The sequence below is a fragment of the Leuciscus leuciscus genome (assembly GCF_965113295.1).
Source record: "Leuciscus leuciscus genome assembly, chromosome: 18".
NCBI classification, from domain to species: Eukaryota; Metazoa; Chordata; class Actinopteri; order Cypriniformes; family Leuciscidae; genus Leuciscus; species Leuciscus leuciscus.
Window position 1 is genome coordinate 16794654 of NC_138742.1, and position 14814 is coordinate 16809467.

The 14814-nt window shown below is 38.7% G+C and overlaps 1 protein-coding gene across 1 annotated transcript; it reads left to right on the forward strand.

Moving 5' to 3' along the window:
• Positions 1 to 12777: 12777 nt before the first annotated feature.
• On the forward strand, positions 12778 to 14571 carry her9 (hairy-related 9). The gene is made up of 4 exons (XM_082146323.1): positions 12778 to 13132; positions 13279 to 13374; positions 13474 to 13561; positions 13678 to 14571. The coding sequence occupies exons 1-4, from the start codon at positions 13025 to 13027 to the stop codon at positions 14259 to 14261; spliced, it is 876 nt and encodes a 291-aa protein (XP_082002449.1). The 5' UTR covers positions 12778 to 13024; the 3' UTR covers positions 14262 to 14571.
• The last annotated feature ends 243 nt before the right edge of the window (positions 14572 to 14814 follow it).

Below are 14814 nucleotides of genomic sequence, written 5' to 3' on the forward strand. Positions count from 1 at the left end.
TATGAATTTATGTTTTATAGTATTTATAGATTTTTTAAATAAAAAAACGTTTAATAACATTTGTTGATTTATAAGATTAAAAAAATCTACAGTATAAAATTCTTAAAATATTGAAATCATCATTCATTTGAAATCTTCGCGTAAGCTAATCTGATGGTAACTTTAACTCTTTATTTATCTTCCATCCTGTTACACATTTATATATATATATGTATGTGTGTGTGTGTGTGTGTGTGTGTGTGTATATATATATATATATATATAGATATATACAGACAGGGCTTGACATTAACTTTTTTGCTCACTAGCCAATGTGGCTAGTGGTTTTCCAAAGTTACTAGCCACACAGCATTTTTACTAGCCACATTTTGTTGTTGTGAAATTACCTGATAAAAGTTGACTATGGCGTGCTACAATTGACTTGAACTAGATTTACAACCCTTTTAAATGTAAAACCACTGTACACACCCAAATCAAGACTACATAAATATATAACAATACAGGTAATTATCATTAGCTCTGATAAGGTTGTGTGTAAAGCTCCTTTTAAAAAAATAATAAAACCATGTATTATGTATTATGTCGCCACATAGCTCCACCGGCATACGGCGTAACTCCAGCAGGGCAGCTAGCTGTCTCTTCGTTTCTGTGTTGTCGGTCACTAGCGCGCAAGCGCAAGGCAACACTGTGTGCATGCAGTACTCAGTAGGGCTGTCAAAATTGCTCAAAAATGACGTTCGAATATTCACTCAAAAAAAAAAAAAACACATAAAACCCTGCGTCCCAATGTGCATACTCCACCCTATCTGCCCTAAATAGTATTGACAATTACTAATGTCACATACTATTTAGGATGGATAGTATGCACATTGGGACGCAGGCATAGCCTATATTCGAGCTATTCGAACATCTGGTTGCGCATTTAGTCAATTACGCGCATTACGTCAATAACAGGACAAATTAATACAAAAAAGAGACATAACTACTTGTATAGGTAGTTTATTTAAGTTTAAACATATTTGACAACGTATTACCTATACCTACACAAAAACAAGTAAATCAACTAATGGCCAAGACCGCAGACCTCACTCTCGCTCGCTCGCTCACTCCCAGGCACTCTTTCTCTCTCTCACCCTCATCCTGCGTTCACACCAAACGCGAATAGAGCGTCTGGCGCGAGTGATTTCAATGTTAAGTCAATGTAAAGACGCGTTTACGCGCGTCTGGAGGTCTTGCGGCGCGAATGAGGCGTCACGCTCTCTGAATGAACAACAACAATAAGCAAATGTTGAGTGCTGATCAAGAGTTTTGTGCAAACAATTTAAGGTCGCGACTCTTATATAGCAGGCTTCATTCAGTGATTGAAACAAATATTATTAACATTAATTGAAGTTTTACAGTATATAGAACCGACATTGAACGCTCCGAGAGAGCTGTGCTGTGGTAAACATGGAACTTTTCCTTGACATGAAACGGTAAATAATCAAACCAGTGGAAGCCTGTAGTGCATGAAACTGCTGCATCTAACCTACCTTATTCATGCAATATCTATTCAGTCAGTACAGTAGCCTACACTTTAGTAATGTTTCTGTTTAACATTAAATAAAATGACCTGTCCCTGTCTGACCCCTCAGGCAGCGCGCCCACTCGCAAAGCAGACAGCCGCGCCTCTGCTACCGCGGGCATTTTTCCACATTCGAATATTCATTTTCACCTTCGAAATTCTGTTTTTAAAACTATTTGAATATATATTCGAATTTAGAATATTCGTTGACAGCCCTAATACTCATGGGAGTTGTAGTGTGTCACACTTATTTCAGATGCCTTTTGAAAAGACTACAATTATTCAACCCGCCAAAGTGGCTAGTTGGAGTGACTATATGTTACCCGCCACGAGCAAAATCCACCCGCATTTGGCGGGTTGGCGGGTGTTAATGTCAAGCCCTGTATACAGATATATATATAGATATACAGTATATAGATTATAATTAATAAAGTTTAAGTTTAATTTACAATGCACGCATTTTTGGTTCTTTAAAGTTACAGGTCTCAAAAGATACTGCATAACAGGACTGATCCAAATCAGCAGAATCTGACCTTTCTGGAAATTCCCTCAGTATAAAATTCCAAAGACCCTGATAACAGTAGAACCATCACAACCAAGAAAGTCCTCTGGAAGGTTATGGAGTTTGACATGATGTGGGACACTTCAACTGGAAACAAATACAAAAGTTGAAACTGTTAATGAGTTCACCTCAGAACAGGGAAGAATTAGAGAGGAAAAAGCATCACAGGGATCATTAAAGTAATTGGCTGGGGCTGCGCTGCAGAGGGATGCCATTCTGTTGTGCTGTCTTGGCTGGTCTGCGGGCTCCAAACGGACCTTGTCACAATGTTGCTTATAGCCCACAGATCAAGGGCTTGGTCCCCGTAGGCTGCCCACTGGCCTCCAGGTGGGCACACTAATGAGCCAAGGCCCCAGCTCGACTGCAGCCTCCCTGGGCAGGAGGGCCCAGAGGCCGAGGGGTGCAGGGTCAGCTATTGCAGGGGGCTTGAGATGGGGGTGAGCCAGCGTAGATGACAGAGTTCATTTAGATTTGGGATGTGGACTATAAAGTCCAAAGTATACTAGTTTTTTTTTACACAGTAAAACAGCAAAGCCTTTAAAATTATTCTCCATTAGACAGTGTGTATGAACAAAGGCGCTCAACAGATATGCACTAAAGATTCATCCTTGTCCAGTTGTATTTTTCTCCAAACATTGAGGAATACAAATCTTTTTGTCCTCGTTTGAATTAGTTCTGTGTGTATCTCTTAACCGCCTCAAACAAGCACTCATCAATGTAGACGTCTATTGTTGTTGCCGTCTTCAGTCGTTTTTTTGTGTGTGTTTTTTGTCCTGTCTCCTCATTTCTTATCCAACTGTGAAACAACGGCCCGGGCCAGTGTTGCAAACAAAGATAGCAAAATAATTAGTGCAACAAAAAAAAATCTAACTGCATGTGCAAGCTACACATACTGTACATTGTTTGAAAAATCAGGCATGCACTGTGCTGATGACAAAAATCGCATCATGAACATTGTAAACCTAAGTATATACTTCGGGCTTAAGGCCGTATATTGAGGATGACTATTTGTCAGCAAAAAGGCTTATTTTGCACATGTTCCGTCTATCAATTCTCCAATGGTAATTGTCTGTGTTTATAAAACAGTGTTGAATTGTCTTCATGTTGTCACCCCCACCCCTCAGGCTTTACAATCCTGCACTATTCCGAGTGTAAACATTACAGCAGTGATCTCTGTGCTGAAGCCCCTCAAAAGGAGAGAGAGAGAGAGAGAGAGAGAGAGAGAGAGAGAGAGAGAGAGAGAGAGAGAGAGAGAGAGAGAGAGAGAGAGAGAGAGAGAGAGAGAGAGAGACGACTAATGGAAGTGTTTGTCTCTTCTATCCAGCCGGGCCTTTGTTGCTCTGATCTTACAGGAGTTTATTTTATTCTATGAGTTCATGGTGTTTTGAGAGAAACAGCCCATCTCCTCCAGCACTGTTTGGCCCAAAATAAGATAAAAGGCTCTAGGAAAGACCCCACTACCAACTTCAGGTACTGTCAATGGAGGATATAAATGTTTATTCCCTTAATAATGGCTTCCCAACTTCAGTATCTCCTGCTATCTTGTCTGTCATCGTGTCCCAGAGAGCACCAGAGGAGAATGGGTCATGGCCATGGATTTCGTGGTGTGTTTAGTTGGCCTTTCATCGTGGTAAATAGTCCTGGTTTGGCTGAGGCACCGATAACACGTGGTGGGTGTCCCGCAGTGCTGGTCAGTCAAAAGGGAATAAACTCACTCCATACAATGTGCTGCCTCCATAAAGGCTTCTTTGTGACTGGAGAGAAGGGTCAACTCACTCCTCCAGCCAGCCAATAAATGCACACATTCTCTACCTTTTTGATTTTGTTTTGGCAAGTAGGCACAGACAAAAGTAGAAAGACGTTTAATTATTCACAGGGAAATAGATAAAAGATTAATTTGCATTGATTTTGCTTCCTGACAAAGAGAGTCATTTTATGGACTCAAGAAGCAGAATGCAGACCATTTTCTCCAACCAACCAAATGGAACAAAAAGATCAATGGCACTTTTAGCATGGTTATCAATGACCAAAACCTGGAAACGTTCCTTTTGAACAATATTGGTTTTGTGCATTCTACGCATTGTTCGTGTCCAAAGTTTGCACCAATTCCTTCAGAGAAATGCGTGCGCTTTAGCACACAAGAGAAAACCAAATTAATTTAAATAACTCCGTTTGTTATGTTCACAATGCAAAATTTCGGTTAAATCACAGGATTGATGATAGCATTCAGAATGTTGCCCAGTGACAAATGCTATTTTTTCTGGTTCATTTTCAGCTTTTACCTCTTCCAAGCGCATTAACCAAAGCTTTTCAAAGATTTGTCTTGCTTGTTTTGTGTAAACGCAAAATGGTTTCAACAAATTCTTGCTTATTCGCTTACATGAATCATTTGCGCTTGATTGCTTTATTTACCAGTTCTATAACAGAATGCACAACATTCAATATATTTGTTTGACTAATTGCACAAATACATTAAATATATATATATATATATATATATTCTTTTTTTTTATTATCTTGCAGTTCTCGATTTCTCTAAAGGGAGATTAAGAATCAGCTTGTAGAGATTTTAGATTATAGTAAACGTATTGTTTATATTTTTTATTTAATTAAAATAAAATAAGAGTAAAAAAAATAAAAGTTTTTTAATTAAATGGAATTCAAATGTTTTAGCTAGACCTGTGATCACAATCACAATTCATTTACACAGAACCAAAGCTAAGAAACCTATAATATTACCTAAATCACCTTTTTCACTCTAGCAGACATTGTCTACTACTTAGTATCCTTTTTTCTATGTGTGTTTTCAGCCAATACACTTTAAAACAGTGAACTGTCTCATCTTCTCCCTATGAGTATTCAAAGCGATAGTTCACCCAATAATGAAAATTACCCCATGATTTACTCACCCTCAAGCCATCCTAGGTGTATGACATTCTTCTTTCAGACAAAAACAATCAGAGTTATATTAAAAAATGTCCTGGCTCTTCCAAGCTTTATAATGGCAGTGAATGGCTGTCCATCAAAGTGCATCCATCCATGCTAAAAGTAATCCACACAGCTCTGGGGGTTTAATGAAGGCATTCTGAAGTGAGGCGATGCATTTGTGTTAGAAAAATATCCATATTTAAAACTTTATCGACTAAAATAACTAGTTGGCCGAACGCATCGATTTAAGGCGAAAGAGTAACCCTTGACCTTGACGCACAACATAATGATGAACGCGTAAGCGCAGAGGATAAAGCAAAACAAAACACCAGTCATGAATTAGAAGTGAAAAACGACAATTTTTAAAGAGAAATGTCGGAAGAGCTTGAGTTTGTTGCCCAGCCCTGTTTGTTTGAACCGCGAGAGGCATCAAAGCTTACGATACTCCTACATCCTATGTCATACATCATCAATTGTTAGCTAGGTTTATACTTGCCATGTCCGCATGAGCGCAAAGGTGCGCACGGCAAAAATGACGTCATTGCGATGTGGGCGGTCGTGCGCAAGACACCATTTCGCTTGCCGGTGTGCACGGCTTTTTAACAGCGCGCGCGGCTCCACATCCAAAGATGCACGACTTCGAGCCGAATCTGGCCAAGCATGTACGTCTCACTGCACCGGCACCCAGTTTGTGCATCTTAAATTAGTTGCTTACATTTACAAAATGAGCCTATAGCAGACATAAGCCATTTTAAGAAAAAATAAAGGTCAATGTTTTATAAAATGTCCACATACAGTACATGTTTTTATATCCACAAATTTTGTTCTAATGTCACAAGTAAAAATATCAGGGTTTACTGGATTTTACATGATTCTTTTTGTAGTGTGGTATTGGTGGTGATGTACTAAAATAAACATTGTCATGTGTGGACCTTTCTTCTTCTCACCGTTGATTCCTGATGATTAAGAGGACAATAACTTGAGTCGCCCCCTGTCGTTTCACAAAATAGTACAACGGCGAGCGCATCGTAAAAACGCCTCGTCCGTTTGGGGAGGTGCGTGCACAGTCTGCGGAGACTCGCGCTGCAGAGCCAGGCGAAAGTATAAACAAGGCTTTACTCTTATGGTGACGCGTGCCAAAATGCGTTGACTTAAAGTCGGCTTGCGTAGGCCGTCTGCCGGAAGCTAGTTATTTTAGTCGATAAAGTTTTAAATATGGATATTTTTCTTACACGAACGCATCGCTTCACTTCAGAAGGATTAACCCCCATGAGCCATGTGGAGCACTTTTATCATGGATGGATGCACTTTGATGGACTTAAAAATATACAGCCATTTACTGCCATGATAAAGCTTGGAAGAGCCAGGACATTTTTTATTATAACTTCAAGTATATTACTCTGAAAGAAGAATGTCATATTCACCTAAGATGATCATGGGGTAATTTAAATTTTTTGGTGAAGTATCCCTTTAAGCAGAAACACAATGCATAACACTGCACACCCGCCTTCGAAATATTTAGATCTTGCATCTGTAAACCCATCTTCTTTGATGTATTCTTTTAATTGCAACTCTCCAAGTCTTCCAGGAGTTTGCAGATGAGATGGGTGGGTCTGTACAGCGGTGGCATGTTCCTCAGCAGTGGGGAAGGTCTCTGTCAGCACACATTTGCAGTTTAAAGATGTGACGTGAAAGAAGTGTACCAGTGTTGTCAAAGCTTGGTGTGTGGGACCCAAATCACTGCTGATTCCTCATAATGTCATTAAATAGCAGGTCCCAAGATCTATGAGCTTGTCCCCATTTAAGCAGCATTCCTCCTTATCTGAAGGGAGGCCTCTTAAAACCTTATGAAAAGGGCTCTTCTTCACTCATTGTGCTCATTGTCTCTAAAGCCTGTAATTAGTGCAGGGAGTCAAATGATGTTGAGCTGCTGATGAGGACATCAGAGAACTTACAGGTGTAAGATCTGTTCTTAATTGGATATCTGCCTACCTTTCATTACTGTATGCTTGGATGGACGCAGTGGTGGGAGACAGTAGGACTGTGAGGGGTGTGAGTAGCATCCAGACGATCATCATCTTAAAATGAGATATAATTATAAGCTTCCTCTAAAGACACTTTTCTTGAGCTTGTTTAATGGCACCAAAATGACAGTCCTGTTAAAGTGAATAATTATGTTTTTTGGGTGTGACGGGTTACACCGGTATTTATCTCAGATCAGTTCTTAACAGAAGGAGCAGATCCAAGAGGGCTATAGGCTTTCATGCTCCTAAATTATTTTATAACAGTGGTAGAGAGAGCTCATCGCAAATGTCCTAAAATTATGCCTTCATGTTGAGAAAATAATGCCAGTTGGAATGCAGTAGCGCCATATATATATATATATATATATATATATATATATATATATATATAAATATATATATATATATATATATATATATATATATATATATATATATATATATATTTATATATATATATATATATATATATATATATTTATATTTATATATAGTTTTTGTTTGTGTTTTTGAATTGCATGGCATTTATCAGAAAAAAAATTTGTAACCATGTTAAAGTCTTTAATGTTACTTTTGATACATTTTATGCATCCTTGCCAAATAAAAGTTTTCATTTCCTTAAAAAACTCAAACTTTTGAGCGGAATATTAAACCTAAAACCATTATCCACCAACAACCTGTTTATCTAAGATAACTTTTAAAGCATTACTTGTAAGTCTTTTGTCAGCTATTAACAATTTTACAATTCTAATCACCCTAAATGAGCTTACAATTAGCATCTCACTGTTAAATAGAACATTAGCCTCTTGATTGTAGCCGAACTGAGCTACAAGCAACCATAAAGGCGTTGATGCCGTGTCATTGTTTTAAAATGAGAGAAGATTGCATTAGTGTTGTAGTTCCTGTAAGCTCCTTCAAACATTTATTTAGGAATTAAATTAGGGGTTCCAGCAATTCTCAGAATTCAATTTGCCGTTTTGTGTTCCCACAATCTGTCTCGATCCGCCCTTTTACACAGGCGTCAGTAAGAATGATCAAAAGTGTCATTGCACTGCTTTTACGCATTTGGTCCCGGCATTGCAGTGAAGTGACCCATTCCAAGTAACCCATATCAGTATGGAACTGAGGTTTATAAAAGAGTCTATTGGAAATCGCTCTCAAAAGATTTGTGCGGGGGAAGCCACGATGAAAAGTGCTCAAAGAAAAAGTATTTGAAGATATCAGCAGGCTCTCTGAGGGAAAACAAACTATACCGACCAATGTGAGTTGACTTAATCTGATTAGGCTAACCTCATCAACGGCCTCTTAAAAAAGAGAAGAAAGCCATGAATTGGTCAGATGGGGGATGCTCTCGCTTGCTCTAAGAGCACCAAAGAGTCTCAGTGAATACCACACATTGTAATGAACATGCTGGTCCGCAGATGGTAAAATGACAACAACCCTTTTGAATGGTGAAGCAAACAGAATTGATCCAAGGTTTTTGCAGGTTTAAGAACAATGAAACTGAATTGAAGTGAAAAGTCTAAAAAAAAATCAACATTTTATATCACTCCATTGCTAAAATTGAACTTTGAAGCCCTGAGGACTAAATGCAGCAGCCCTCAAATACTCCGGAAGAAATATCTCCATGCATATTTTAATTAATCAATGTGGGATTCCACCTCACAACTCCCCACAGGGCTAGTAATAAAGATGAAAGACTTGGACAAGTAAACACAACATTATCCGACACATAGATGTATTAGAGCATTTTAATACAACAATGTTTGGTTTACAGAAATCCGTAGCAACAGTGTGTTTAAGATATCTTCCCCTGCCAAGACTAACTCTTTAGATCTTTTGCCAAGATTTTCTCTTATTCAGGATATGATCAACTAAAGTACCTCATGATAAGTTCTGAAACCTATCAGCAAATAATTCATGCACAGAATCGTGTTCTGTGTCTGTAAAGTTGAGTACTCAAAGCAGTTTCTGCATGAAAACAGGGTCTGTCATTGTCTAGCACAAGGCCTGTATGGTGTTGCTATATGCCTATATGTGAGATTGTTGCCTGAATGTTTTGTTGATATTTTGTAATTACGTCACATACTTTTAAATGCTACCAACCGATACAAAGTTCCTCCAGAAGGACAACAGGAAGCAAGAAGCCGTGAGAGGAATTTGATTTATTGTCTGTACTTGGATAGTTTCATTATCTGTCTTCAATAGCATTTATTGTAAGCCTGATATTGTAATACGCTTCTGTATTTCTGTAAGATTTTTAAATCTCTTTTTCTTGATTTATGTATAGTCAGTTGAAGCCAATAATCAAAAAAGAGACCAAAAACAGAAAGTCTCTGTGGTCATCCAGTTGTTCTCAACATCTTTATTTTAATGAAGGAAAGGGAAAAACATAAATTGAGGTCAGTGTGACTGATTTCTTAGCTTATAATAAAGGTTTTAAAGAAGTTAAAATACTAAATTATACTACAAAATACTCAAGTCAAATGCTGAATTGTTTTCATGCTTCAAATGCTAACCACATTTAACTTTACAATCTCCTCACACTGTTTTCATCATAATAAGCATGACAATATTCAGGGTTATCTTTTGCATCAAAAGTCTATCAAATCTTCCATTCTGTATTTTCAGAAATCATTGCAAAACTCAAGAGCAGAATCAAGCCAATGGGCAATGTGATCGAAGAGCGTGTAAAGGGATTGTCCCGACAACAGCAGCTAATGCAGACATAATTGACTGTGTTTTCGGCGTTCAGTGAACAGATTTGGATAGGGACCGAGACTCATTACCCAACAACAAATGAACTGTGTACGCTCTGATCTCGGACAACAGTGTGCTGGTCAGTGTTAAGTCTAATTACAAAACACACAATGCCTTGATCTTTTTCATCTCCTTTTCCTTTGCTGACTAAAAGTTGATCATGTACACTGAAGTTAGAATGATTCCAAGAACCACTGCGATGACTAGAAAAAAAAAGTGTCCCAATTAACCTTGATTATATATATATATATGATCAATATTTGGAGATAGATAAAAATTAGATAAAAAGATGACATTGTCTTGGCCATCTAAATAATTATCTCAAGCACTATAGCACATATAGAAAGTAGGATTAATGGCTACATAATATACTTCAATCCCACATAGCCTACAGTACATACATTTGTTTATATTATATATATGTGAGAAATATTTGGAGAAAGATACAATTAGATAAAAAGATTTTAAAAAAAGACAGTGTCTTGGCATTCTAAATAATGATCCCAAGTTGTGTAGAGGAGGTATTATGGAGGTATAGCACATAAAGAAAGCAGGATTAAAGGCTACATAATATACTTCAATCCCAGAGCAAATAGGGCAAATGTGAAGGGGTGAGCGCACAGCTGGCCCCTGAGACCTCAGGATCCTGGGCAAACAGGCTTCCAGCATGCCCCAGCTAGTCTCAGCAACAAATCACAAGAGTCTCTCAACAATGGTCAACAAGCAGCTAAACACAAGACTTAATAAATTCCCATTGCTATAGGTTTTCTCTACCTTGTTATAAACATAATAAGTACAAGATAGACTTTAACTAGTTTAAGTTTTTGTAGCAGTGGTTACATGTAAAACATTTTTTATATATTTTTTAAAGCATTCCTATTTCACGTTATTTTAAAATATATCAGTGGTGACCTGATTATTATTATCATTATCATTCTGTCTTAAAACTCACTGTAACATTGCAATTTTCTTTCTCATAAATAAAGTGTGGTTATGCAAAGCCCTGACACTGTTGTATTTATTCTATAGAAAGTTGTTTTCTCTCTCTCAGTATATTGACTCTCCAAACTGATTTCAAAATCGCTGTTTTACGTTACTCCTTTGCAAATGATTTGCTGTAATCATAGGCCTTGTGTAGTGTAGTGTGTTACTGCTGTGCTCCGCCTAGTGGTCAGATATGGTACCGCTTGACTGTTTAATCTTCGAGGTAAACTTTCGATAGATGGCGCGCGACACCTATAAATTAATTCTCCCACTCAGTCTCTCCAAGGCAAAAACAGCGCCAGAACTTCATTGTTCCTGCTAAAATGATTTAAACAGCTACTTCAACTAATTCATTTAGATTTTAAAATTGTATGTATTTAATAGCCTACAGATTATGGGCTAATACATTTTAATTTCCCTTTACCCTCCTTTAAATGTCAGAAAATAAAAGTAGCCTAGCGGAGAACCCGCAAAAAAAGTTATTTTCTCGGAGATGCAAAACACAGACTCGTTGAGGGAACGTGTATTTGGAGTTCCATGTATTTCATTCATTGCATTACTTGTAGTAGGCATACATTTGTTTATATTAGGCTGTATGCAAGTGTAAAAAAAATATTCATTTATTACATTTTCTTAATCGTCTTCCAACGCACCAACAAACATGAATTAGCTCCTACAAGTTTAAAGTCAACCCGGCCAAGAAATAAAACATGAGTTCATAATTCAGCAGCAATAAAAGCAGCCGCGAAACTTGCTCTCTAAACCCCGCATCCTGCGAGTTTAGCAACGGCACGTGCTCAGGGGACGCAGCGGTGCAGTGAGCGGGCGCGCAGACTGGCTGGCACGCGGACAGATGTAGCAACACCTCCCCCGCGCGCTCTCGGCCTTCTGCACTGCTGGAATGATTGACGCGTAAGATGTTCACCCAGCCAATAAGACGAAACTCCGCTCTATTTGCATAAAGCCGCCAGCTTCCTATTGGTTTCCTGCGTGCTGCTTCGAACCGCCTCGCGTGCCTGTACAGCTGTTTTCTTCTTTGAAGCGCAACTAGATCCTCAAAGTTTTTTCTTTCTACAACGACCGAATCCTCGCATTTCTGCTATAATACGCACATTCTGCAACGTGCAGTTAAACAAATAAATATATTATACTGACACTATTAATTTGTATTTGCCATATGCACAATGTTACACTGTGGTAGAAATTCAGTTAAATATTTTGTCTAATCACTGTGCATTATATATATGCTATAAGAATATATATGTAAGATATAGCTAATGCTATTAATATATTATTAGTTATATAGCTAGAAGATGAATTATGAATATAGAATGCATGTCAGCAAAGTTGACTTTTTTATTTTTTATTATTAAATAAATAATAAATACTGTCCAAAGCAACTTTCCCATGAAATCCGATGCAATTAAATACAATCATAATGAGAATCTGCAAGACAATATGGTTGTAATTTTGTTGGTGGTAATGTATTGGTTACAGTATTAATTCGAGTAGGTGACATTCTAGTGAAATACATTATTTTTACCAATATAAAAAATAGAATGAAGTTTTTATGTTGATACAGTTACACTATTTATCCGTTTAACCACACTGACATCAAGTGTACAGGAATGTTGTTCACGCTGTGTGTGAATGCAGAAATACGTGATTCAGCTATGAAGAAACGTTGGTGGCAAACAGTAAGAGTATTCCCCCAATTCCCCTTATCACTTCACAGCCAGGCCGACTGCACTCGCCTCTTTGTTGTTTGTCCCTCCAGGGCTGATTGAGCAGCGCGTGACTGACAGCCCGCGGGGGTGTTGTCCAATCAGCAGTCTGCCCGCGCCCAATGGGTGAGTCCGTGCGCCTATTGGCTGAAGCGAGTGTGGGAAAGAATGCAGAGAGGGTTTCACACGAACTGGGAGCATGCGATCTATCTATAAATACCGCTGGCGTGTGGCAGTGGGAGATTCGACTTGCCCTCTGAAGCGCTACGCCACTCACGCTCGTGTCCTCATATGACAGCCTGCCGACTATAAGTCATATAGCTGATAAGAGGGACTCACACTCTCTCTCGTGACTATCCCGAGATCTTGGCTACGCTCCGCATCTAATCCTAAGAGCCCGTCTCTGTGTTTAAAAAAACAAACACACGGAATATAAACACTTTTTTGGCTTATACCGGACCCAACCTTGGTTTTGATAATGCCAGCCGATAATATGGAGAAGCAGACCGCATCACCTATTGCTGGTGCCCCTGCCAGTGGATCTCACACTCCGGACAAACCAAAGAATGCCAGCGAGCACAGAAAGGTAAATATCATTTAACGTTAGTGCGTGGCACTTTTTGCGAGTGTATATTGTTTTAGAAGAATGTCAGTTGCCATTTCAGTCAATCTGAAATATATATGTTAGAGTCTTTATAATATAAATTAATGAGCTTTGCATTTCATCCTCAGTCTTCAAAGCCAATCATGGAGAAACGCCGCAGAGCGCGAATTAACGAGAGCCTTGGGCAGCTGAAGACCCTGATACTCGATGCTCTTAAAAAAGATGTAAGTTTTGGCCACGGATCTGTTTGCTCCTTTCACGTGTCAATAACCCAACAATCTTAATTTTCAAGCCCAATTTCTAATCGGTTCTTCCCTTCACAGAGCTCCAGACACTCTAAATTGGAGAAAGCTGATATCCTTGAGATGACAGTCAAGCACCTGCGCAATTTGCAGCGTGTTCAGATGACCGGTAAGTTACAAGCCCAATTCATTCAAATTTGGGATTTTAAACATTTAGCCTCATTTTAAAACGTAGCTGTGTTTTCTAAATACCCACTCCTAATAAACTTTACTTTTGCTTTCTAGCGGCCCTGTCAGCTGACACAAACGTCCTAGGAAAATACCGCGCAGGATTCAACGAGTGCATGAACGAGGTGACTCGGTTCCTCTCTACCTGCGAGGGGGTGAATACGGAGGTTAGGTCGCGACTTCTCAACCACCTGTCTGGTTGTTTGGGACAGATGATGGCCATGAACTACGGTCAACCTGCCCCATCTCAGCAGGCTCATTTGGCTCAACCTCTTCACGTGCAGCTTCCTTCAACTTTGCCCATCAACGGCGCCTCAATGGGCTCCAAACTCAGTCCTTCAGAAGCGGTCTCACCCAAAGTCTTTGGAGGATTCCAGCTGGTGCCAGCCACCGACGGACAGTTTGCTTTTCTTATCCCCAACCCAGCTTTCGCGTCTGCTACAACACCAGTCATTCCCTTGTACGCAAACGCAGGTGTTCCAGTGGCTGTCAACGCCAGTCCCGTCCAGGCCAGCTCCTCTCCCACGGCGGCCTCTCCCGTGCATGGAATGACCTCCTTCGCCGGCGTTTCACAGGCCGTCAGTCCCGTTGGTGTTAGTGCCGGAGCAGAAAGCAATGAACCGGTGTGGAGACCTTGGTAGACTTGCGAACTTCTAAGACAGTTTTTCATGATGAAGAAAATACGTTTAGTTCCGTTATAAGGGACTTAGTTGACCTTCTGTTAAACAAGGCGCATGTTTGTTAGCTGATTCCAATATTTGGATTTTGTTAATGAATATTCTGTTGTTAATTCAGCAGAATAACACTTAATGTTTATAAAGTACTTTTTTTAAATGAAAGAATTTAGTTTTGTACAAAGTTTGTAAAAGATTATATCATGCCAAAGCTTTCTTGTTTCTTTCATGATGAGTGTTTATGTTTGATGCTGAATAAATCAAAATTACGAAAATGTATCGTGGTGAAGCCTTTTTATATCTAGATCTGTATTTTATGTAAATCTAATATCAATACTGGAATAAGTTAAAGGATTTATTTATTTATTTTTGCTATTACTTGATTCTATCTTTAAAATTATTTTGACAATTATTTTTATATTTTTTAGGCTACACATGGAGATTGACGGTTTTTACGCAAGTTTTATTAAACAAATGTAAACATTTAAAACGACACTTTTTTAATGGCAGAAATGCCTTT